This window comes from Hypanus sabinus, chromosome 10 (assembly GCF_030144855.1).
Source record: "Hypanus sabinus isolate sHypSab1 chromosome 10, sHypSab1.hap1, whole genome shotgun sequence".
NCBI lineage: Eukaryota > Metazoa > Chordata > Chondrichthyes > Myliobatiformes > Dasyatidae > Hypanus > Hypanus sabinus.
Window position 1 is genome coordinate 131,932,039 of NC_082715.1, and position 27,959 is coordinate 131,959,997.

The 27,959-nt window shown below is 41.7% G+C and overlaps 1 protein-coding gene across 6 annotated transcripts in view; it reads right to left on the reverse strand.

The window, feature by feature from the left end:
• The window catches only part of sobpa (sine oculis binding protein homolog (Drosophila) a), a 310,007-nt gene that overhangs the window by 138,377 nt on the left and 143,671 nt on the right, over window positions 1–27,959 (reverse strand). For all 6 annotated transcript variants that reach the window (XM_059983000.1, XM_059982996.1, XM_059982997.1 and 3 more), the window contains one exon: window positions 1,839–1,990. In XM_059983000.1, coding sequence (XP_059838983.1) covers window positions 1,839–1,990 — 152 coding nt within the window. The remainder of the gene's footprint in view (window positions 1–1,838; window positions 1,991–27,959) is intronic.

Sequence of the window (27,959 nt, forward strand, 5' to 3'; positions counted from 1 at the left end):
TCTATCCATACAATACCTGCGCCATTATTTTCTCACTCTCTCAGCCCAAGTTACCTTGGATTCTCTTTGCATCCTCTTCACAACCCTATCCAGTTTTATACTGAGGGCAAACATAACTTGCAATATTATCACTGAAATATCTAGCTCAAGAGAGGTGGCATTTCAGGAGAATAAACCGATTTTACTTCAAAATTGTCTAAATGCACAATAATTTTCATAGCCAGATTGCACAATGTGATATGATAAATTATCAAGAGCAAGCTACCGGACAGAACTGTTACACTGCCGACAGCAATCATTGGAAGCATTACTTCACTAACGTCTCCCATTCATCAACAGTGTCAATCTACCCCAAGAAAAATATTCACATGCGGAAATGAAAACAGGCAGCCTCAATGGTTTCTCATTTGTGACTCTTACGTTCTTTGAAACAATGTACAAACCATTATAAAACCAAGATACAAGCAGCATGTACTGAAGAAAATAGACATTCATGTGATCATGTTGTGTCGTAATTTAAAAGGAAATAATAGAATGAATTTCCCATTCAGTGATCAGATATCAACATAGGGAAGCCCGAAGGGCGCACACCTCACACCTCCATTAAAGGCACTGACAAGAGTAACTGAGTACTTGAACAAAATCCGTAACCACAATCAACCTGAAGCTGCACTCTCATCTCATTCAACACCTGCAACTTAAAAGTTTAATCAAAAGTAGTTCAAGACCAGAACAACTTGACGTTTAGAAGACAAAACCTTGATTTGATGATTTTGTTCTGACAGTATCTGAGCTCCTTGATTCAACAGAGACCAGATGATGACCATGACGTCTCCCAAATAATTAGCAGCAAGGACTAATTCAAGAATCTCTCATTTATATTCATTATTACTTCACTATTCCATTAACATTACATCTACAGGTTGTTTACACAAGCTACAAGAAATCAAAACAAATTCAAACTGACACCTCCACAGCAAATCAAAGTAATCATAGAGTTCACTTCTCTCTTTATACAAGGCCGATTCTTTCGAGGAAGGCGTCAGTATTTCCTTCAACGCTTATCAAGGAACCATGAAAGACAGATTCATTCCTTGAACAATAATTTCTTGCTCAATAAGCAAGATAGTTGGGAATGATGACAAGATTAAAATCAATGCTCTGGTGCTCATTATACCCTAAAGTGTGCATTCACAAATTTATAACTTATTTCAGCACAGAGTATCCTTTACAGCTTTAAGAAAACCAAATGCCTGCAAGTTACTTGTCATAGATGTTAATAACATTAGTTGCCAAATTCTGATGCTGAATAAGGATATGATAGTAGAACCAAACAACATGGCTTGATCTGAAGTTTTGAACAGCTTCCTCATTCAGCTACTCTAGGAAGTGCATGATTAAATGGAAGGACATTATGTTAAGATCCCACAACTCATTACCACCACAGATTTCTCTCTCTCTCTGCTGGATCCAAGTTGTATCGACTGGGAAGTGTTAATATTGAGAGTGGAGAGGAGGATGACTGAAAGACATTAGCCTTTCCATATGTATTTACATCAAGACTGAAAGAGGAGTTGACTTTGTGGGCAAGCGTCATTAACGCAGGGTAGGAACAGTTGGGGGAGGAGTAAAAAACAGCAAAAGCAGAACCTAAAATAATATATGTGAGAGTTCAATTGTAGAATTACAGCTGCAGCCCTCAAAGGATAAATTGTGGTCATGACGGATGTATTTCCTGGCTCCATTAAAATCAGGTTTGCATTGGTGAACATAAAAACCGCATGACGCGAATGGGTGCTGTCGCTGGAATCAACCTGCTCAGACTTAAGGTCTCTTACCTTATTGCGTTTGAAATAAGCCCGCCTGCAAGCTGCAAAGCACTTCTCACTGCAGAAACTTTTAACCTCACTCCCCATGCTCAGGGAATAACGCTTAATTCCCAGCTTCTGGCACCAGGCACAGACTATCTGCACGTTTATCATTTCGTCATCTGCAAGACAAAACAAGATTAAGAACATGAGAAATAGCACCTCTGGTATTTTATAGGCGAATCAAGTTGAGTGCAACCAGTAGAAGCACATGGCACACATTCAGACAGAAAAGTTGGGAAAGAATTTTGCCACGAGCAGGACAGCTTTTGGGTGCATGCTACTTGGATCGAATGTCCACCCCACTTCAATTTTCCAAAGATATTCCAGTGGGGATGGATGAGCACAATTCCAAAATATGCTCAATGAACTGACATCCACAAGCTTTTACTTTAAAGAATAAAAGAGAATGCCCTCACTGGCTGTACATAGATTTTTCAAATCTACAGTGTGGGGAAAATTAATTATCACATTGTCTTTGTATGCAATATTCTCGTAGGATGAAGCTTAACACCGCACTTCCAATGAACTGACAAACTATCCGATGGTAAAGTTTAATTGAATGAAGACTTACTGCAATATGGTTTTTCTCTGTTGCAAGGCAGGTTAGTGAATCGTTATAGTCTCTTATTAAATAAACCAAAGGCTATTTACTTTTGAGGAACTTGAAGTGAAGTACCAGGTCAAGAAATTTCTCCAAAGACACGTAATGAAAAGAGAGGCCAATTCAATCATCAAATCAGCACTTCATTGGACCTTTCAAGGGTGGAGGAAGAGTGAGAAATCAAACACAACTTGGTGCCGAACACAAATTAGAAGCAGAAATAAGATCCCTGAGCCACACCTCTGGGGCACTATAGAGAAGGTGGCCAAGGACAAAGATGGAGAATCTTCATAGCTGCCCTAAATGCCAGTGGTGTAACGGGCAGAAGATGATGATAATGACTTTGAGACTCTTGTGCACATAAGCTAGGATTACAAAAAAAAACCATTATCATAGACAAATTAAATGTAGGAAATGGCACCTTTTGGGGGACATCACTTATGAAATTAAGAAATTGGCCTCCACTGATTGTTGTTAGACTTTGAAAGTACCTGCACATTCGTCTGAAGAAAGAAGACTGGTCCTGATGTTACAATTGGCGTCGGGTAAATGTTTTCCCCTTGTGTAAACTGACATTTAAAATGCACTTGGACAAGCATTTGAATTGCTTAGTCATGGCAGGTTCTGAACCAAGTACTGGCTAGTGGGATTAATATAAACTGTACTCCATGTTCAGCATGAACAACCAAATGGCTCATTTCTGCATGATACGACTCGACGATGATTGAGGTACTCCTTCCTTCCAACCTAATGGCATGATTATCTTGGCACTACTTCCTCCCAGCCTCCTCCTCACTCTTATTCCTCATAGACTGCAAAGCATCAGTCCTTGACCCGTGAAAAATCCTAGGCACGATAGTTAAACTCTACTCGGGTAGTGGATGGGAGAATGGAGAGAACCGATGACAAGGATGTAACAAAATACAAAAGGTTCTAGAAAATGTTAGCAGATCAAGGTAGTACTTATGGAAAGAGAAACAACTGTCTCAGATTGAAGATCATTTGTCAGGACTGGGAAAGAAGAAGTTTGCAGTGAAGGCAGCAAGAGGGGTGGAAAGAACATGGGGAAGTCTATGTAAGATGGGTAAAAGGCAGCAGTTATTGTGAATAGCAGGGATGTGAGACATGCCTGGCAGTTCAGGATATACTAATGGAATCTCTGGCAGCACCACAAGATCAAGCCACCCTTTGAACCGAAAGTTCATAACCTAACAAGAAATATTTCTGCTTAGACAAAATTCCACATTTGCTCTGCTATTTAAGAAACTGACTACGCTTGACTTTTAGTCTTGCTGGAGGGTTAGTTCATTCTGTGCTCATATTCCTGGTCTACATTCTTATTCCAATCTAAACAATCTGCATGAAAATTAAACCCAACTTTGAGGAATAACAGGTCCCTATCACTCCAACTAAATTAAAGGTATTTTAGAGCAGAGAAATGGACCCTGGGATTTACAAGGAGTGAAGGTGAAAATTGCTTAAGACTGGAGGAATGCAGAGCACAGTAGGACATCATGAACAATTTGCAGTTCCCTTTCTCACTTGCAAGTAGGTCAAGAAAACAACAGCCTGGTTGAGGGACAGAAGTGCTAACGTTGAGAAGCATAATTCACAACTAGGTGGTCATCTTACATCAGAAGAATTAGAGAAGAAGAGAGACCCAGGGTGAGGAGGGGGTCTGGTCCCTGACTGGAAACTGGGCTGGCTGTAGGCTTTTAAAGGGACTAAGCACAAGCACTCCAGCTGAAAAGGGAGCTGAGATCTCTCTTCACGTTCTCAGATAAACTTTCCCATCAACTGAAAAACTGACAAATAGAAAGCAATTTAGAATCCAACTCCCAAATGCACTGCATTTAAGTGTTAATTAACTGTCCCATCTCTTCATGGTGGAACACTTGGATTGCCCAACATCTATCCTATGAAAAAGGGGAGCTGGGCATCTATAGCATGCATCACAAAGACCTTCAGCCCATTAATCATAGATCGCATAAATGCTGTGCTTCAATGAAAGACCAATTGTCACTTCAGTCTTTCATGTCACCTATCAGACACTCTATCTTCCTTTATCAACTCTATAAAACAACCTTCTTGGCTTCTGGCATTAAGACTTTGCTATTCTATATAGCACAGTAATGCAGAATAAAAACAAGACGACTGACTTCCAATTCAACAGGAGGACTGTAAAACAGTACCCCAAAATTACAGACCTGCTTTAAGAACCCAAGTGAGCACTCCACCAAAAGTTGGGCAGAGGCATCAGCCTCGCTGTTTTCTTACCACCTTTTTTAAGGACTTCTTCTCACATGTTCCAGGATGCAATGTTCCCAGGTGTCTAAAGAAAAATGGCATCTGTCCAACATTGTGGAAGACTGCTACCTTGTGGGGTAGAGAATTCAAATATATATACATACTATACATATATATGTATGTATGTATATATATATGTGTGTGTGTGTGTATATATATATACTGTAAATGTACATACAATGGAACAGGAGCTTATAACATGAAGGGGTGGGGAGTAAAAAAACGAAGGGTTAATGTCCCCCACTTACAGACCATAGCAGAGCATGTCACATATTAAGAAACAGGGATAGGCCTGTAGCTCTTCACTATTCAGACTCTGGAGTTTGGGAGCTCCACTGGGAGAACACTGTTTGCATTTCTATCTGAAGGGCCAAGAGATGCTCATTTGATGTAGAAATGCCAATCCCAATCACTCTGGATGCTCTGAACCCTGCCACCACTGACTGTGAATGCATCGTCTGCCAAACTATGATTACAGCTGTCAGTACTCCACTATAACACTGGCTTTAAAGATCAGAACGGACCGGGTTTCACGAGCTGACAACCTTTTCTCTGCACAGGGCAGTGCACTCATAACAAATTCTCCAGTTTCTGACCTGCTGCTCGTGAAGACTGGGTAACATCTTAAACAATACACGTCACAGAAATAGTGTCTCTTCTAATGTCCAAACCAATACTGTACAGGATCAGCCTGATAAACACACACTGTAATTCTAAATCTCCAAGAAACTTCCTTGCTGAAGATGCATTGAAACCTTGGTAGCTGATCAGAATCACGTGCACTTTTTTGTTGGTAACCTTGCCTCTAAAATACAGCATTACTTCAATTCCTTTCCTGAATATCACATTCATCTAACTGCAACCCCACTATTGAGTGTAAATGCACTAAATCGTCAAATAGCAGGAAAATTTCAGCATTGTGCTGATTGACAAATCGAACTTGCATTTTGCTAGACTTGCATCGACAATAAACTAACATCCTAATGTGCTCTCTCTATTTGAAAAAGATCTACATTTCATAAAAAAGCAATTAACGAGACTGAAACAGAACAACACATACATATGGGCAGAAAATATACCAGCACACGAGCACTTGGCCACAAAACCTTTTCCTTGGTCAGTGTTTTCTTCTGTGTGTTCCAAGGTGATTGATGAGACCAATGGGGTGCAACTGTATGAGGTGCTTGAGGGGTTGGGGCAGGTGATTAGTTTCAGAGGTGGAACGCTCCTTCTCTTGTTTATCCTGGCAGTCAAAGTGCACCAAATGAAGGAACTTGAACTTATTACTATCGTTGTTATTAACATCATCTTCACCCAAAAATCATCCTCCAACAGGCCAGGGTCAGTGAAGATGTGGCAGTTTATCAAGATGGCTTTGAAAACATCCTCAAATTTTTTCCTCTTAAATACTTACTCATGAAAGATGGAAGTTGGAGTATTGTCTGCCTTGGAAATCCAGAATTAGGCATGTGACTGACATGGTGTCCCTTCTGGAGCCAAGTATAATTAGGGCCCCAATGCTAAGATATTGGTCTGGGAAAGGAGGCTGATAATTGACCATTTTTTTCCCTGCCATTGGACCTGGAAAGATTTTGCAGAGACAGTATTGGTCGAATCTTTCCAGTCTTTGCTTAGAGAAACTTGCTCTTGATGGACAGGACTGCATATCTTTGAAGGAAGGGATCATGGCTGGCACTTAATGGGCTTTTGACTATGTAACGTTCTCCTTCGCGTGTGACAAACGCCGAATTTAACGTCGAGATAAACCACAGTTAATAAGAACCAGATCACAGTAAGATTAACCATTTACTGTTCACTCTTCACATTAACATATGGTGAAAACTGTTGATAAAACAATACAAGATTGATACAGTATTTGTTCCTTCCTTAATATCACATTTCAAGTGTAAATACTTGCAAAGGTGACTATAACTACATTACACTAAGGTGCAGTATACAGGGAGAGTTTACCTGCTCCATTGACTACTTTAAATACACTTCCATGCAAACTATCTTTAACTAACAAAAGCATAAACATTATCTACCGTCGTTACTTCTAACAGGATCGGCATAAACATCTTAGTTCAATATATCGATTATCTATTAACTTACTGCGTTGCTCTCACTGTGATTTCTCATGCCTGCAAAACAACTTCTGCTCGGGTCTGCCTCGTGGTGAGCCCCCACCCTCGCGCTAATTTCAAACCGGTGTTTTCCCACAAGACGCGGCGAAACCGGATGTGACGTCATCGCATGCCGATATATTTTACATGCAATGAATATACTTTAAACACTTCTAATTCTAACTAGAAAATACTATCGAATGAATTACTAAGCGGAAATATTATAAACTAAATAACTGTCGTAAAGACAGCACAGACTAACTTCTTGATCTCTAACCAGTTGTCTCATCAGTAAGAAGCACTATTAGAGAACTGAAGAAGATGAAGGTCATAATTATCCATCTTTGTTGAGACACGGGAAGAGGCTGATGTATTCCACTGTCTTCTTACATACCTATATAGTCGGGAGGCACTGTTTTTATTTGGGCTCGGAGAGGGGAGCGCAGTTTGGTAGAGGATATTTGTTTGGTTGATATTTAATGCAAGTCCAATTCATACTTCTCAATGAAGAGGTGAATGATGACAGAGTACAACCTCCAAACGTGCACAGATCAAGTAGAATCAATGTGCGACAGTACCCTGACTTAAGTCGGGGTGACCTTGGTTTTTGAGTGGAAGCTAGCAGGGTTACCTTAACACAGGCAACCACATTCATACACAAGTAGTTACACATAAATATGCACCCAATCAATCACACTTAAAACAAACTCACAGAACCAAACCCATTCAAGGAATCCTACACACTGACAAGCGAACAAGGAAGATTAATACTTGCATATAAACAAAAAAAAGGGACAGGACTAAATGAAACTGAGAAAAGTAATTTGCTAGCTCTAGAAACTGAGAATATGCTCAGAGGAACTAGCGATTAACTAAAAGCATTTTCACTGCATTTGTATTGTACTACTTCCCATTAAAATATTTGATTAACAAATGTAATTGTTCCCATATCATTTTTTTCAACTACTGTAAGATGAGAAAACCATCAAGAAAGCTTGTGAATGAAGTGCAATCATGTAAGGAATGGCAATACCCAACATATGTAATATCACTTGCTCAGAAAAACAATTCCTTCTTTTAGTAAAATATCTGCTTAACAGTATTTCATTTGCCTTACCCAGGTGGTTATAGTTAAGATTGTGTCATAGTAGAAGCACTGTATAACAAAGCATATTCCCTCACCAGTGAATAGACCACTAGCCTGCTATTAAAAATAAAAGAAATTGCCATTTTGACTGTGGAGGTTAAAAATAGGTTTTCCTAAATTCCAGTAACCTTGATATTTTTCCAATTCTGTGGCTAGGTTTCTTTATTCATGAAGTTTGGGGATACTAAACAAACAGAATACCTCATTAACCAAGTTTCTCTACATTGTCCCAATATTGAAGAATTTAAAACCCCATTCCAAATGCAGAAAAAGACTTGTTTTTTTTTAAACGACAATTCTGGAAATGCAAAATGATAGAAGTCCACTCTTTCACTGCTGAATCAAAAAATCCATGTTCACGACTCACATTTTCTTCTAAATATATTGAAGCAATTTGGACTGAGCCCATGAGAAGATGATGGTGAGCTGTCCTTGAGAACTGCTACTGTTCTTAAGGCATTTTATACTCACAATGATATACATGCTTAAGCACAAAACATTAGACACACAGTACTAAAGTAGAAGATTGAGGCTGACATACTAACTCGGGCATCAGCGGTATAGCCGGTAGAGCTGCTACATCACAGCTCCAGTGGCCTGGGTTCAAAGCAGACACTGGGTGCTTTCTGTGTTGAGGATGTATGGTCTCCCTGTGATGCCACAGATTATCCCAAGTGCTCTGTCGGTCTTCTCCCACATCCGCAAGATGTGCATATTGGTAGGTTATTTGGCTACAGTGAATTGCCCCTAGAGTGTAGAAATGTTTTTGGTGGGGGTGGGGGTGGGGAGAGGAGTTTGATTAGATTCTGGGGAGATATTGCACAGCAAAATATAACGGAGGGGAATGGGATTACTCTGCGACTAAGCATAATCCTAATAAACTGAGCAGCTTCCTTTGTCAAAAGAACTTGGGAAGGTTGTATTGTCTTTAGAATCAGAGAACACTACAACACAGACAGGCACTTTGGCCCATCTAGTCCATGCCGAACAATTAATCTGCCTAGTCCCATTGAACTGCCAATCACTCTCTGGCTTCTCCCACAAAGCCAACATCTAACCCAATTTACTAACTCATCTTCAATATCAAGTGACTGAACCTTCTTGACCAATCTCCCTTGCAGAACTTTGTCAAAAGCTTTGCTAATGTCCATGTACACAGCAACTACTGCCATGCCTTCATCAACTTTTCTGGAAACTTCCACAAAAAACTTAAAACTGGTTAGACGTGACTTACCACACACAAAGCCATTTTGACTATCCCTAATTATTCCCTGTCTATCCAAATACTTACTTATCGAGCACCTCAGAATAACTTCCAATATCTTTCCCACCAATGATGTCAGGCTCACCAGACGGTTCCTTCCTGACTTATTGTTAGAGCCTTTCTTAAAACAATGGAACAACCTTAGCTATCCTCCAACCTGGAATCTCACCCTGTGGCTAAGGATGTTTTAAACATCGCTGCCAAAGCCCCTGCAATTTCTGCACTAACCTCCCCCGGAGTCCAAGGGACACATTGGAGATACATCCACCCTAATTTGCCTCAAGGCAGCAAGCACCTCCTCTTCTGTAATCTGTATAGGGTCCATGACCTCACTGCTACGTTGCATTACATTTGTGGACTCTGTGTCCATCTCCTGAACAACCACAGACGCCATAAATCCATCGATGGGCTCCCCCATCTCATTCGGCTCCACACGTAGATAACCGTTCTGGCCTTCCAGAGGACCAATTTTGTCCCTTGCTATCCTTTTGCTCCAATACACCTGTGAGAAGCCCTTAGATCTGCTCGCATCATTTAAGCTCTCTCCCTCCAAGCAATCTGGTGTCTCCTCATGACTGTGGCATGCAAGGGTGGATATGGCCCACTCCATTAAGGGTAAAGCCCTTCCCACCATTGAACTCATATACACACGCAGCATTTTCACAGGAAAGTGGCGTACACCATCAGGGAACCCACCACCACCCAGGTCATGCTTTCTTTGTGCTGCTGCCATTAGAAGGTACAGGAACCTCAGGACTCATATCACCAGATTCAGAAACAGTTATTACCATCAAGCTCTTGAACCAGAGGGGATAACCTACCTCAACTTTACTTGACCCATCATTGAAACTTTCCTACAACCAATGGACTCACGTCCTAGACTCATCTCATGTTCTCGGTATTTACTGCTTATTTATTTATTATTTATTTGTTTTCTTTTTGCATTTGCACAGTTTGTCGTCTTTTACACACTGGTTGTCTGCTCTTTTGGTACTGCCTTTCACTGATTCTATAATGGTTATCGGATTTATTGAGTAGGTCTGCAAGAAAATGAATCACAGGGTTGGATATGGTGACATATGTATTTCGATAATAAATCTACCTTGAACTTTGAAGATGAAGAGAAAGGGGGGAATTTGTACTTACAGTCAGAGCAAGTGTCTGAAGTACTAAATGAGCACTTAGCGTCAGTAGTCACCAAGGAGGAGGATTTGGAGGATGATGGAGGCAGAGCAGGGCAAGTTGATGTGCTGGGACATTTTGACATGGAGGAGGAATGCTGGGTCTTCTGAAAAGCATTTAAGTGGACAAGTCCCCAGGCTTGAGGACAGAGACAGTATCTCAAAATACTGAAAGTAGTAAGGAGATTGAAGGGACTTTGACAAAGATCTTTGTGCACTTACTACCAACAGGCAAGGGCCCAGAGGACTGGAGAGTAGCAAATATTGTGCCTTTGCTCAAGAAAGGAAATAGGGTTAATCCAGGCCAGTGATCCTCATTGTGGTGGTAGGGAAGTTATTGGAGAGGATATTGAGGGATAGGATTGAATGGTATAGCCTGCTTAGAGACAGTCAGAATGGCTTTTTGCAGGGCAGGCCATCCCTTACAAACGATTGAATTTCTTCAGGAGGTGGCAAAGGAGTTTGATGAGGGTGAGGCAGTGGACATCATCAACACAACTAAAGTACGGTCATTTGGTAAGGTCCCTCATAGTAGGTTGATTCAGAAGACAAAGGTGCGAGGAATCTAGGTGAAAAAGTTAGAGCTATCTTGCAGTTGGGTGGATTCACAAGTTTACAGATGACACCGACATTAGTGGAGTTGTGGACTGTGTAAAGGGCTGTGAAAGAATCCAACGGGATACACTGCAGATAAAGATATGAGCAAAGAAATATAAGATGGAGTTTTACCCATCGAAGCATGAAGTGTTCCGTTTGACCTTTGGGAGGTCAAATAAAAGAAGAAAGTATACATTTACTGGTATACCCTTTTATAGCATTGAGGAACAGAAGGATCTTGGGAGTCCAGGTCCACAATTCACTGAAAGTGACGATGCACGTGCATAAGATAGTAAACGGGATATACGGCACATTTGACTTCACTGGTAGGACTGTTGAGTATATGAGAAAAAGGCTATGGAGACCAAGTCACTGGGTATATAAAAAACAGAGGTGATAGGTTCTTGATTAGAATGGGTCTCGGTGTTTACAGGGTGTAGGCAGGAGAATGGGGTTGAGAGGGAATATAAATCAGCCATGATCAAATGGTGGAGCAGACTCAATGGGGCGAATAGCCTAAATCTGCTCTCGTGTCTTATGGTCCTCCCCTCTACTGCACTTAATGAAACCCTTACGTACATTCCTCAGTTTCCCATATGTTCATCTGTTCTCAACCACCCCACCTTATCTTCAACCCCACTCGTCTCTTCGCCTTCCATTTCATCCCTTTCCATTTCTGCCCTTCCAACAGGATCCCACCACCAATCCCCACCCTGGTTCCTGCTTTTCACAGAGGCAACTTTCTCCAGGACTACATGGTCCACTCATCCTTTCCCAAGTACATTTCACTGAAATTTTAAGAAGTGCAATACTTGTCCTGACACCTTCTCTCTCCCTACCATTTAGTGACTGATCAGCTCTTCCAGTTGAGGCATCTCCTCCCCTTGTCTACTTAATGCAATGTGCTTGATGTGGCCTCCTATGAATTAGTGAGACCAAGCACAGACAAGGCAAATATTTTGCAGAGTACCTGCACTGTCTAAGATGGCCATCTTGAGCTTCTGGTTGTAAGCCATTTCTGCAAATGACCTATCTGCCATCATCTTCTCCAGTGCCAGAGTGTGGCTGAATGCAAACTGAAAAGACACTCGTATTTTGCTTGGGTATTCCTATTTCAGGAAATCCACACTTCCCGAGTTGCCTTACACTTCTGCCAACCCACGTGAGATTTTTCACCCCTTGTTCACCTCCCTAGGCTCATCACCACCCAGACATGGTTCCATCTACTCATCAACCCTCCCTTATCATGTCCCACCTATCACCCATCAGCCTCTGTCTTGCCGTTCCAATTCCTTTCGATATACTGGCAATCTTCCCTCCATACCAGGGGTCCACGGACCCCTCGGTTAATGGTAGAGGTCCATGGCATAAAAAAGGTCAGGAACCCCTGCTCTATACTCTTAGGCCTGATGCACTATTGGAGGTGCAACCCCTTTGCCTCCATATGACAAACAGTTCTTTGAATAGCTCTTTTGCTCAAACATGCCAAACTAATTTTTCTCTTACTAGTTTCAGAGTTGTATGGTTTCCCTTATAATTAGAAAGATTATATCTACCCTCTATTTTGCCAGTGGCCCATAAAATTAGAGGTTCTAGATCCAGATCTACCCATTAATGAAGCTACCATATTCCTTGTAGCTTCCCTTTTTACAAATATCCATCAAGTCATTGTTTCACCTTCCAAACTCCACAGGAAAAACTAGCTCCCTCCGTGCTATTTTATTTTTATACTCTGTGCACGTACATTCAAAGGATTGCAACTCTCATTTCAATAATGAGAAATGGGCATTAAACAGTGGCCCTGTCAGTATTTCCCACGAAGTATGAATTTAAAAAAATATGCTCGTATAAAACAATTCACTTAAATGGTTGCTACCTAACATTATTTTATGATGTTAACTGAAACATTCATAAATTTATCATGATCACTCTTTCGAGAAACCCATAATTACATCAGAGAGCGGCAGAAACTCTGTGGAATACAGAGTTAGCCAGAAAGCACATACGATCTGTGACAAAACATTGACAGCCCTTGGTGCGTGGGAAGATGTGACAGCCCGATGCGACTTACTTCCACTCTAACATCTTGTAAAAGTGTTCCTGAGGCATTATTTCTCAAAGGCAGCCACCAGCAGTTGTCTGGGTTTAAGCTGTAATTACCACTCATTATGGCTGAACACAAGTCCCACAGCCACCCCACCTCTGAACATAACTCATTGGATAATAGGTGATACACTACAGTGAGATGCTCCAATAATTCATTGTGTTGCTTTTGGAATGAAATAATACTAAATAAATTACACACTATGTTGTGTATTTTGCTGCTTCCTTAACTGTCAAGAAAGCACAAACAGTGAATCAAGGAAAGGAAAAATATTTCCACGAATGTTTTGCATCATTCTCTGACACACTGGTAAAAATGATTCCAGCCTGGCAGCTGTCAGTGTGATTGTCCTCGACATGTACTGATGACGTAGGCTACATTTCAGCTGCAGGTTTGATCACAATAAAACAAGGGTTTATTGGAAGAAAGAAAATAAAACAAAACTACATACTTATAGGACTGGTAATTATACCAAACAGTTTCTGTGTGCATTTCAGAAATGAATTGAATAAACACAGGGAGGCAAACAACACACCAGGAATCTGCAAAAGGGTTACAGCAGTGTAATATAAACCGCATCTAGCCTGCTCTTGTATGGAACTCCACAATTTATACCAAATTCCCATCTTTTACACTTGGACATGAGACGATTCGGACAACTGCACTAGCACAATAGCAGTGTAACACTCAATTCTAAACACAAGGGAGAAGCGCTGTTGACATTTTGGGCCAAGACCCTTCGTCAGGACTAACCGAAAGGAAAGATAGTAAGAGACACACACAACAGATTCTGCAGGTGCTGGAAACAAACAAACAAACAAACACACACACACACACACACACACACACACACACACACACACACTTACTTCACCTTTTGTTTTTAAATGTCCTGCTGGCCTATACACCATCATTTTTGCCTTTTTTTTTAAAAAGGTACTTCAATAATTGAAATTTCTTATATTTTCTTCACTTAGAGATAAGGAGAGAAAACCTAATGTGTAAAGGTTACAAAGCTAAAAGGGAACTGGAAAATTTAGATGATGGAACACTTGCTATGAAATGTAAGGTAAGCAGCAGTTTGCAGCCAGTACATTAAGTGGAGTTTATCTGTCAGATGCTAACTGCTCTATAGTGCACTTACAGCTCTCCCGCTTCTCCATTAAACATAATTCTTCCTGCATTAAGAATCACAGCAAAGGAAGAGCTCCAAGATGGATCTCACCTGACCTGCAATATAATGAACGAGACAGCAAGTAATTTTTCCATCTGCTCAGTCACTCTGCCACTGGCATGTCCCACCAATTTTTCATTCTTGCAAGGTTGTGGTCTCTGAATATTTACCATCAGCACTGCAATGGTTCAAGTGATGTCACTGTAGCGTGGCAATTCCTTCCCAAGAAGGGGGCGAGCTCCGACCACCATTGAGTCGTGGTTCAGATTTTGGTTGTTTTTTTTTTAAACTGTTTTTTTCGAGATTTGTAATGATAACTTTGGGGACGGGGCGGGGGGGGGCAGTTAGGGTTTACTGATTAGGGACAGAGATACAGGGGAATTATAGGTTAGGTTGGCATCTATGTGTCTGTTCCACATTTGAAGGCCAGCAACATGAATATAAAACATCTGTGGTCGAATGTCGTGCTGACAGGGAATAGATGAGGGCTCCCCCAGGTCAGCAAGATGTTGGCAGGGTACTGAGTCAAAGTACTGTGCGGGCAGGAGGAACACATTTTGATGACCTCTTTGGTTCATGAAACAGTGAAACCAAAGTTCGGGATCCCATCATTGGAGCACCCCAAGTTTGTTGCCTAATGCTCAGTGACCGGCATGTCCTGAGATCATTGCCAAGGATCGTGGCCTGAGGGTCGGGTCAGAATGCTGAAAGTAGTGTCCCGCTGTCTGGAACTGCGAATCTCTGTGAACATAATGGGGAAGTTGAAGGCCAATGTCCTGAGTTTGCCAGAAAGTGGAGGCCAGAAGCCTGTCCTGGGGTTAAAGGAGTGTGTATGTGCATGGGCGGGAGGAAGAAAGAAATGGGGCTTGCTTTGCTATTGTTATTTTTGTTGCTTACTGTGTTCTGCCAAGCATTGTGGGCCTGCTATGTTGGCACAAGGAACGTGTGATGACACTTGCAGGCTGTCCCCACCCAGAGGTGTGTTAGTTGTGAACGTAAATGATGTATTTCACTGTATGTTTCGATGTACTCGTGATAAATAAACCCAAATATTGAATTAGAACTTAAAGCAAATTGTCATCTTTTGTAATTTCAAAACAATAAACTAATCCAACGGAAGACACAGGAATCTGAAATGTGCATCCAACTTCGTGTTTACTTTAAGCGAGGCGTGCACATTTCACGTGGTAGTGTAATGATGCATGCAATTCCCGTATTTATACATTTAACTCGCAAAGAATTTAAACAAACAAGATTGCTCAAATACTAAATACACTCCTCCCCGCTTAGCTATAAACTCCAACTCAATCGAGAATGCACCTCAACTATATACGCATCATACTTGTCTAATACAACTATACTCAGACCCCACTTAACGCAGAGGATGACTCCCTCTGAGGTGGAGTACCATGTCAATCAGCACCATGCAGAGTCATTGTAACATTACGTAAATGGACATGTGTGCCAGACTTTTAAAAAATCAAACCTGGGATATATGACATATACACATTATTTTATATATACACACAGTAATTCGTAGAGCAACAAACACATAAATAGGGCTAAGCCTGCATCAAAGGATCAGCAACACATCACACAACAATGGAGGGATGTGGGTAGAGAAGGGACCAGGCTCCTCCAACTTTGGCTTCTTCAAGTAGGCGTAGAGATTTGGCCGCCTTTTCTCATGAAACAGTTCTCAGTAGCAGGAAATCATGTCGAAAACCCCTCTCTTTTCCTTATTGCTTTGCTCTCAGTCAGGGTCATTCCATGATTTGTGTGACTGTGGTGATGCTCGTGCCAAGGAATTTTGTGGTGAGGTTTCTTGTTGGTGTTTGCTCTTCTCCACCGTGCCCTCAGGTTCATGCGGGATGTATTGCTCTGCCGATTCTCAAAGCTCTTTGTTACTACGGCTCTTGCTGGCTACACTAGCTGCTTCACGACTGATACGCATGCTGTGGAGGCTACTGCACTGTTTAAATCTATCAAACCAACCTCTGCGGGCTGTGAAAGTTAGCAACGTATCTTCTTCCTTTTGAATATGATTGAAGAAGCTGGCTTAGGGGCATATTTCATTATGTCTGGTCATTCTCCATTTTTCAAGCAAATGGCTCCTTGAATGAGTCACCTTCGTTGATGATAAATTTGAGGTTGTCATTGCAGAAGATATTCAATGTAATTCCATCCCAGTCATCAGCGCCATCATATAGGGAATGCTGAATCCTCTTTTCCAAAAAAAAATTGTAAATATCTTAATGTCAAAAGTTCTCAAAAGATCAAGCAAGCTTTAACTTTACTTTCTTTCTTGTACTTCAATACCCAGCTTTCAGTAAGGAAATAAGTGATGTTCCCTACACCTTGTTCATTTGGCATCTTTCCATCACTCCTGTGATTTGAAAGAACAATAAGTCTGACAATCAGTGGAAATACCACACTTACATTCATTCTCTCTACTTGGGGAAAGAGTTCAAAAAGAACCAAATAAAGAGTAGCTAATATAGGATCAATTTCAATACGTATTTTATTTCTTTGCAAAGACTTCATTGATAGGAGTACTAAGGAGGACCTGAGGCACATGCTGTTTTTAAACAGAGAGAGTAGTTGATAGCTGGAACTCATAGGTGATGGTGGAATCAGATACAATTACTATGTTTAAAGAGCATTTAGGCAGATGCTTAGAAAGGCAAAGCAAAGTATACAGATCTGATGTGGAAATTGACAGAAATGGAATTTGTATCAATGGCAAAATTATCCGAAAGGACACGACGGGTCAGAGGGCCTGTATTACAAACACAGAAAATGTACAGCACAATACAGGCCTTTCAGCCCACAAAGCTGTGGCGAACATGTCCTTACGTTGGAACTACCTAGGCTTACCCATAGCCCTCTTATTTTTCTAAGCTCCGTGTATCTATCCAGTAGTCTCTTAAAAGACCCTATCGTATCCACCTCCACCACCGCCGCCGGCAGCCCATTCCACACACTCACCACTCTCTGCATAAAAACTTACCCCTGACATCTCCTCTGTACCTACTTCCAAGCACATTAAAACTGTGCCCTCTCGTGCTAGCCATTTCAGCCCTGGGGAAAAGCCTCTGACTATCCACACGATCAATGCCTCTCATTATCTCATACACCTCTATCAAGTCACCTCTTATCCTCCTTCGCTCCAAGCAGAAAAGGCTGAGTTCACTCAACCTATTCTCATAAGGCATGCTTGCCAATCCAGGCAACATCCTTGTAAATCTCCTCTGCACCCCTTCTATGGTTTCCACATCCTTCCTATAGCGAGGCAACCAGAAATGAGCACAGTACTCCAAGTGGGGTCTGACCAGATTCCTATATAGCTGCAACATTACCTCACGCCTCTTAAAATGAATCCCACGATTGATGAAGGCCAATGCACTGTATGACTTCTTAACCACAGAGTCAACCTGCGCAGGAGCTTTGAGTGTGCTATGGACTGGGACCCCAAGATCCCTCTGACTGCCAAGAGTCTTACCATTAATACTATATTCTGCCATCATATTTGACCTACCAAAATGAACCACTTCACACTTATCTGGGTTGAACTCCATCTGCCATTCTCAGCCCAGTTCTGCATCCTATCAATGTCCCATTGTAGCCTCTGACAGCCCGCCACACTATCCACAACACCCCCAATCTTTGTGTCCTCAGCAAATTTACTAACCCATCCCTCCACTTCCTTATCCAGGTCATTTATAAAAATCACAAAGAGTATGGGTCCCAGAACAGACTCCTAAGGCACACCACTGGTCACCGACCTGCATGCAGAATATGACCCGTCTATAACCCCTTCTGTGGGCAAGCCAGTTCTGGATCCACAAAGCAACTTCCCCTTGGATCCCATGCCTCCTTACTTTCTCAATAAGCTTTGCATGGGGTACTTTATCAAATGCCTTGCTGAAATCCATATACACTACATCTACTGCTCTACCTTCATCAATGTGTTTGGTCACATCCTCAAAAAATTCAATCACATCCTCAAAAAATTCAATCAGGCACATAAGGCACAACCTGCCTTTGACAAAGTCATGCTGACTATTCCTAATCATATTATGTCTCTCCAAATGTTCATAAATCCTGCCTCTCAGGATCTTCTCCATCAACTTACCAACCACTGAAATAAGACTCACTGGCCTATGACTTCCTGGGCTATCCCTACTCCCTTTCTTGAATAAAGAAACAACATCTGCAACCCTCCAATCCTCCGTAACCGCTCCCGTCCCCATTGATGATGCAGAGATCATTACCAGAGGCTCAGCAATCTCCTCCCTCGCTTCTCACAGTAGCCTGGGGTACATCCTGTCTGGTCCCGGTGACTTATCCAACTTGATGCTTTCCAAAAGCTCCAGCACATCCTCTTTCTTAATAGCTACATTCTTAATAGCTTTTCAGTCCACTGCAAGTCATCCCTACAATCACCAAGATCCTTTTCCGTAGTGAATGCTGAAGCAAAGTATTCATTAAGTACCTCTGCTATTTCCTCTGGTTCCATACACACTTTCCACTGTCACACTTGATTGGTCCTATTCTCTCATGTCTCATCCTCTTGCTCTTCACATACTTGTAGAATGCCTTGGGGTTTTCCTTAATCCTGTCTGCCAAGGCCTTCTCATGACCCCTTCTGGCTGTCCTAATTTCATTCTTAAGCTCCTTCCTGCTTAAATCTTCTAGATTCATATCATTACCTAGTTTTTGTGAACCTTTCATAAGCTCTTCTTCTCAACTATATTTACAACAGCCTTTGTGCACCACAGATCTTGTATCCTACCATCCTTTCCATGTCTCATTGGAATGTACCTACTCAGAACCCCACATAGATATCCCCTGAAAATTTGCCACATTTCTTCAGTCTGTTTCCCTGAGAACATCTATTTCCAATTTATTCTTCCAAGTTCCTGTCTGATAGCCTTATATTTCCACTTACTCTAATTAATCGCTTTCCTAACTTGTCTGTTCCTATCCAGCTCCATTTCTGTGGTAAAGGAGACAGAATTGTGATCACTTTCTCCAAAATGCTCTCCCACTGAGAGACCTGACACCTGACCAGGTTCATTTCCCAATACCAAATCAAGTACAGCCTCTCCTCTTGTATGCTTATCTACATATTGTGTCAAGAAACCTTCCTGAACACACCTAACAAACTCCACCCCATCTAAACCCCTCAATCTAGGGAGATGCCAATCAATATCTGGAAAATTAAAATCTCCCACCTCGACAACTCCGTTATTACTACTCCTTTCCAAAATCTGTCTCCCTATCTGCTCCTCAATGTCCCTGTTGCTATTGAGTGGTCTATAAACAAACACCCAGTAGAGTTATTGACCCCTTCCTGTTCCTAACTTCCACCCACAGAGACTCCGTAAGCAATTCCTCCATGAGTTCCTCCTTTTCTGCAGCCGTGAAACTATCTCCGATCAACAATGCCATGCCCCCACCACTTTTGCCTCCCTCCCAGTCCTTTCTGAAACATCTAAAGCCTGGCACTCTAAGTAACCATTCCTGCCCCTGCAACATCCAATTCTCTGAAATGGCCACAACATCACAGCTCCAAGTGCTGATCCACGCTCTAAGCTCATCTGCTTTATTCACGATACTCCTCGCGTTAAAATAGACACATCTCAAACCACTGGACTGAACGCGTCACTTCTCTATCACCTGCCTAACCTCCCTTTTGCACTGTCTCCAAACTTTCTCTATATGTAAGCCAACCTCCCTTTCCTCGGTCTTTTCAGTTCGGTTCCCACCACCCCCCCCCCTCCCCAGCAATTCTAGCTTAAACTCTCCCCAATAGCCACAACAAACCTTCCTGCCAGGATATTGGTCCCCCTCGTTTTAGGGCTACTGACTCCATGATTCCATGTCTCCATGACAGTTACAATACAGATTCAAAGATTCACATTTCAAAGTACTTTTATTATGAAAGTATGCTTGCAGCCTACAACCCTGAGATTCATCACCCCACAGCCAGCCATTGAACAAAAGAAAACCATGGAACCCGCTCAGAGAAAAATATCAAACTCCAATGCACCAAAATAAAGTTGTGCAAACAGCTAAAAGAGTGAAAACACAGAATATAAAACACCAATCTGCTAAGTCATTGAGAGCCCAGGCCACCCTGATCAAAATCACACAAAATAGTCTTGGCCCCAACACATCGACTTTGCTCTTTTCCATAGTTGCTGCCTGGCCTGCTGAGTTCCTCCAGCATTTTGTGCATTTTACCTGATTTTCAGCATCTTCAGAATTTCTCTTATTTGTGACAAGTATGGAGTGATGTGCAGATGGAACTAGGGGTTGTGGAGGAGGTAGAAACTAGTTCTGTGACTTGGTGTGATGATCAGAGACACCTCATTTAAAGTTCACCAGGAAAGTTAAAATGAAGGGGAACATTGACTTCGGGAGACAGAAAAATCCATTTTCACCATAGCTTGACAGGCACTAACCTTGGCTCCAAGCGTTCTTCATTTATTCACAGTGACAGAAACTCAAGGATACCAGAGTTTTGTGCAAACCAATTATTGAATCGCGGCATTGGGTTTCAACACCGCAGCAAAGCTCATAGCTCAAAAAGGGATTTGAGTTATTCTCCCAATAAGATTAACACAGAAAATGCTGTAAATACTTAACAAGTCAAGCAGCATCTGTGGAAAGACTGCAATTGAAATTTGAAGTCAAAGAGTCATCAAAACTAGGAAACACAGATGCTGTCTGCATGCTTCTTGCATTTTTTAAAATTTACTTTAGATTGGCAGCATCAGCATTTTCCCCTTTGATGAGGTAATAAAATCATCCTAGGGACCCCAACAGTCCACTGAATCCATATGAACACTTTACAAGAAAATGCAGCTATCACCACTGCTCTAATGTTAGAATCAGATTTCATCTCCCGGCATAAGTCATGAAATTTGTTGTTATGTGGCAGCAGTAGATTGCAATACATTATAATAATAAAAACTGAATTACAGTATGTGTGTATATATATATATTAAATTAAATAATATAAATATTATTAATAATTGTATCATCATAATAATTATTAATGTAAATTAACTTAAATAAGTAGTGCAAAAAGAGAGGAAAACAAAGTTGTGAGGTGATGTTCATGGGTTCAATATCCATTCAGAAATCTGACGGTGGAGGGGAAGAAGCTGTTCCTGAATCACTGGGTGTGTGTCTTCAGGCTCTTGTACCTCCTCCCTAATTGTAGCAGTGAGAAATGGGAGATGTTCTAGGTGATGGGGGTCCTTAATAATGGATGTCGCCTTTTTGAGGCATTGCTCCTTGAAGAGGTCTTCAATGCTGGGGAGGTTAGTACCTGTGATGGAGCTGAGTGAATTTAAAACCTTCTGCGGCTTATTTCAGTCCTTAGTGGCCCCCTCATACCAGAAGTGATACAGAGGGTTAGGATGCTCTCCATGATACATCTCCCCTAATGCAGCATTTTTCCCTTCAAGTACCCATCTAGGTATATTACAAACACCACAAATTAATCTGTGTTTTCTCATACCACTACATCTCAGATTCTTAAATAATTGTTTTGAAAGCAGGTGGATTGGTTGTGATTTTCCAAAATTCTCTATAATCTACAAAGCTCCCAAGGGAATGGGGCGGGGGGGGGGGGGGGGGGGGGGAGTCACAAAGGCAGCAGGAAGGGATAGAGACTGGACATGAAAAAACTGCAGATAAGTTTACATAACATGCCATTTCAAAAACAGTGTATCCATTATTAAGGAAAGATTGAAGGATATTTAGAAAATCACAATATAATGAATCAGATCCAACAAGAAAAATAATCGTATTTTTACAAGTTTATTATAATATTTTGAGAATATAATTAGCAGAGTGGATAAATGAACTTGTTGATGTTGTATTTGTATTTCCAAAGAGTATTTGGAAGGTTCCGATAACAGGATTGTTCAGGAATACAGGATGTTGGGATAATTTTCTAAATGGGGAGAAAAGTAAAAAATGCGAGGTGCAAAAGGACTTATGAGCTTTCGTGCTGGACTCCCTAAAGGTTAATTTGCAGGTTGAGTTGGTGCTGAGGAAGGCAAATGCAATGTCGGCATTCATTTTGAGAGGACTAGAATATAAAAACAAAGCCTTCTGTGGCTTCATAAGGCACTGTTGAGGCCTCACTTGGGAGTATTGTGAGTAGTTTTGTGCCCCTTATTTAAGGAAGGATGTGCTGATATTGGAGAGGGTTCAAGGGAGGTTTATGAGAATGATTCCAGGAATGAAAGGCTTACTGCATGAGAGGAGTGATTGAAGGCTCTGGGCCTTTACTTGTGGGAATTTAGTAAAATGAGAGGGCATATAATTGAAACCTGGTGAATGTTGAAAGGCCAAGATAGAGTGGATGTGGGAAGGATGTTTCCTATGGTGGGGGACTCTGGGACTAGAGGGCACAGCTTCATTATAGAGGGATGTCCTTTTGGAAAGGAGATGAGGAGGAATTTCTTTAGCCAGTCGGCGGTCACCTGTTGCCACAGGTGGCAAGACATTGGGTGTACTTGAAGCAGAGGCTGATAGGTTCTCGATTAGTCAAGATGTAAAAGGCAGGAGAATGGGGATGAGAGGGAAATGGATAGGCCGTGATGAAATGGCAGAGCAGACTCAATGGGCCAAGTGGCCTAATTCTGCTCCTAAGTCTTATGGTCTTATAATAGATTAGTGATTGGTCGCTGAGTTAAAATACTAACTTGACTTGTCACTTCACAGATACTGCCTGAGTTACTATTTACAATTTTTTTCCCTACGTGTCACATAAAACAGACTTGGAGTAAAATCGGCTCCAAGGGTGGTCATAGCCGAAGGGTGGTAGTGGGGATGAGCTCCCACTGCTAAACAAATGCTCTTCATGGCGCGCATCTCAAACAGCCTCTGACAACCAAGTCCAACTCCTGGCCTTCACGTGTGGCACAATTCTTATGCCCGGCGGAGCTGTTCTCACTGACAGGAGAAGGGGAAAAGGTGGGCCACTGGCGCCTTAAAACCAGTTGCTCCGGGCAGATGGGGCTCGTTAACCACGGATGGTAACTCACCGAGGGGAGGAAAACTCCGATTTCAAACTTCCGCTGCCTTGCGGCTATACCCGCTCACAGGAAAGGCTTTGGGAGTAAACCCCGAGGAAAAATCCGGAGTCGGAGTCCCGAAGGCGGCTGACTGCTGTACCCAGCACTGGCACGGCAACTCCTGCGATGCTGCTGGCACCAAACTGTATCGACTTCCGTCGTTCCTTTGGACCTGTCATCAGCATGGAGAGGGGTCCCATTGCATGAGCAACTCCGCCCTGGCTTGCGTCCTGGAGAAGCCACTCCCAGTGACTACCAGAGGCGCAGTACCCATGGTCGACCACGACCGACGGAGGCCACATCAGGAGTAAAATCAGTCATTTTCAGATTGAGGATCTTTAACAAGTGAGGCACTGCAGGTATCAGGAGTGCAGCCTCAACTAACGGCAAGGAAGAGTGGATTAAGTGAAATTTGCTGAAAATACAAGTGGAAAAAATGGTGGAAAATATAAATAATTCATAAGGCTACAGGTAAGAGACGGGGGACAGGGGTGTATCTGGCAAATGGAGCATAATGTTGGGAATATAGGGATAGCAGAATATTGCCGTGTAGAAAAAAACCTGAGAATTTGAGAATTCTGCAAGAAACTAAGTTAGCATACAGGTACACGAACCACCTTAGGAAGACAAACAGGACAAGCCTACAAAGTACCCAGGACATCTTTAGGAAGTGATGTGTCAGAAAGGCAGTGTCCATTACTAAAGACCTCCAGCACCCAGGGCGTGCCCTTTTCTCACTGTTACCATCAGGTAGGAGGTAGAGAAGCCTGAAGGCACACATTCAGCGATTCAGGAACAGCTTCTTCCCCTCTGCCATCCAATTCCTAAATGGACATTGAACCCTTGGACACTACCTCACTTTTTAAATATATAGTATTTCTGTTTTTCTGCACAATTTTTACTCTATTCAATATATGTATACTGTCATTGATTTACTTATTATTTTTTTTCTCTCTGCTAGATGATGTATTGTATTGAATTGCTGCTGCTAAGTTAACAAATTTCACGACACATGCCAGAGATAAGAAACTGGATTCTGATTCTGTTGCCCGAGGATGGAATATAAAATTAGAGAAGTCTTGTCACATCTGCCAGGCGTTAAATGGGACCACACAAATCTCTGCTTACAATTCTGTCTCCTTCTTTAAGGAAGACGCACTGAATTGGAAGCCAATCAGGGAAGTGATAAATGGGTTAGAGGAGGAAGCTGGAGAAGTTTGCTGGAGAGTGCTGCTGGATAGTAACAAGCCAGAAGCACACTGCTATCAAGAGTGTTTCAGGATATGTGACAGATATGTACACTAAGCCGCTTGAGGAAACTGCACATTTTTTTTCACACCTTCTTTGTTTGGGCATTGGTACTCCAGAAAAAGAGAATCTTCAGTGTTTTCTTCATACTCACTATCCTTTGTGATCAGGCAGGAAGAAAAATTCCACAGTGCTTGGGAGTATGCACCAGTATTTTCAGTGGCCTGCTTCAATAAGCCAGCTTGGTTGCGTAGAGCATAACACCACACTTCACAGTGTGAATAAAAGCCCACAGCCCAGGACAAAGCAGCTCACTTTACTGTTACTCCAGCTCTCATTCTAAATATTCATCCTATCCACAGTTGGTGTACCATAGCTCAGCATGCAGAGCAGACCTCTCAGACACCAAAATTAAACTCTTGATCTCCCAACCTGCATGGCTTTCACTTCGTCTACCTGCACAGCACTTTCTAACAGTAACACTCCATTCTTCATTCTTTCCTTTTTACACCTGACTTCTGAACAGAAATGTTATGAACCTTGTGGCAACAGTTTATATATATATGAGAATTATTAAAATATACAGAGTAAAAGAACGTGGCTTGACATGATGATCAACTGCATGTCAACAATGTCAAGAATAGTGATGCACATGGTACAGACAGACCCACACAGTCCACATCGTGAGTTTCTTCACACTAACATCTGAGAATGTGAGCCAGTACAAAAAACTGACACACACAGAGTGCAAAATAGACATGCATATTAGCCATTCTCAAAAGAATCAGATATATTTTGGTCTTCTGAGAGCCTCTTACTGCATAGTACTGAGAGCTTCTTACTGAACTTACCTCAAGTTTCATCATGAAATGTCTAATTGCACAGTACAGTAAACATTCTGTGATAATACCCAATTTGTAGTACTGATCCGTATTCCAAAATGAACTGTTGATCAAGCCAAATTGTTGCAGTCATTTACAATGCTGGCACCAACTCAGCAACATGAAAGCTTCCTAAGTTATGATCCATTCACAAAAAGTGAGGCAAGTCCATGCCAGAGTGACCACCTGATTGGATTGCTGTTGACCATTAGTACATTAACAGGATAAATGATCAACGGTGCCATCAATAAATTTCCCTGGGTTGATTGTTTGGGTACACAATACAACAGTCTACACTTCAGTATTGTTGGCAGACCACCCATCATCATCATCTCAAGTACAATTAGGGAAAATGTATGTTTGCTGCCCAACCGTATGAATGAATTAAAAAGATTTCACACATTCAGACTTTTAGAAAGTAATTTTGTGCCAAGAATAAAAAGTAATTTTGTGCATATCACATGAACGCTCAAATTATCATGGCCTCTACAATGAAGGGCATGATTGAGTCTAGATGTCTACAGAAATTATTCCTTCCACATTAAAAGTGACATTTCAAACCAAGCACAGAATTTGGGAAATCTGGTCCATATCCTTAATTCCAACACTCTGCCTCATTTCCCACCCCTCCAGCTTTACTGCAGGGGAGTGGAAAACAGCAAAGCACAGAAACAGGATCTTCAGCCCACTAAGTCTGTGCCAATTCAAACTGCACACCTTCCTGCACACAATTTATTCCTCCACCCCTTCCTTCCTGTTGATATGTCTTTCTAAACCCTGTTAAGTGTCACTATCCTCTCTGATTCCACCACCTCCATTAGCAGCACATCCCAGGCACCCACCACAGTATTTAAAAAAGCCTTCCAATAGTCTTTTAAACTTTCATCCTCTTAAAGATACTCCCTCTAACTTTTCACATCTATTCTATCTTTGCCTCTTGGAATATTGTACACTATAATGAGATTACCCCTCAATGCCTGGCACCTCAGAGAAAACAACCTACATTTGCTCAGTCTCTCCCTTTCGCTAGCACTTTCTAATCCACCCGACATCCTAGCGAACAGCTTCTACACTCTCCCAAAAGCCTCCACATCCTTCCTCTAATGTTGTGATCAGAATTCAACTCAATATTCTAAATATGATCTAACCAAAGTTTTACACAGCTGCAATGTGATTTCTCACTTTAATGTTCAACACCTCAATTGATAAAGGCTAGTATGCCGAAGTCCTTTACCATCTTATCTACTTGTGTTGCCACTTTTAGCAGTGTACTTGCTCAGGATCCGACTCCAGATGGATTGCTAAATAAATATTTATATACTAATATTAAAAATAAATAAATACACACACACCCCAATGTGCCCAAGGGTTCTGCCATTCACTGTATACTTTCTTTCTGCATTTGACCTCCCAAAGTACAAAGCCTCACACTTCCCCAGAATAAGATCTATCTGCCATTCTTTGATCCCCCCCCCACCCCAAAGACCACTTCCAACTGGTCTATATCCCACTGAATTCTTTGGCAAGCTTCCTCAACATCAATTCTTGTGACATCTGCAAACTTACTACTCAGTTCACCTAAGTTTTCATCCAAACTGCATCAAAAACAAAGGTGCTAGTACTGATCTTTGCAGACACTGTTCACTCTAAGCTGCCCAGGTGTGTGACTGCGCAGTAACTGAAATGCTCCTGCACAGATAGCTTTTGTGATAGCGCAGCTGTCATTTTCTCATAGAACATAGAAATCTGCAGCACGTCACAGGCCCAAATTTCCCTAGCGCATAGCCCTCTATTTTTCTAAGCTCCATGTACCTATCTAAGAGGCTCTTAAAAGACCCTATCGTATCTGCTTCCACCACCACTGCTGGCAGAGCATTCCATGCACCCACCACTCTCTTAATATCTACATGCTCGTGTTTCAGTCTGCTGTAAGTCATCCCAACAATTACCAAGGTCTTTTTCCCGGTGAACTCTGAAGCAAAGTATTCATTAAATGCCTTCCGCTACCTCTGCCACCTCCGCTGACTCCACGCACACATTTCCACTATTGCATCTGATTGCTCCTATTCTCACACGGCTCATCCTCTTGCTCTTCATATACTTGTAGAATCCCTTGGGGTTTTCCTTAATCCTTCTTACCAAGGCCTTCTCACGGCCCCTTTGGCTCTCCTAATTCCATTCTTAAGCTCCTTCCTAGCAACCATGTTGTTTTCTAGAGCTTTAACAATACCTACTTTCTTGAACATTTGGTAAACTTTTCTTCTCTCCTTAACTAGATTTTCTACTTTATACACCATGGTTCCATAACTCTACAATTCTTTCCCTGCCTCAATGGAACATAACTATGCAGAACTCCATGC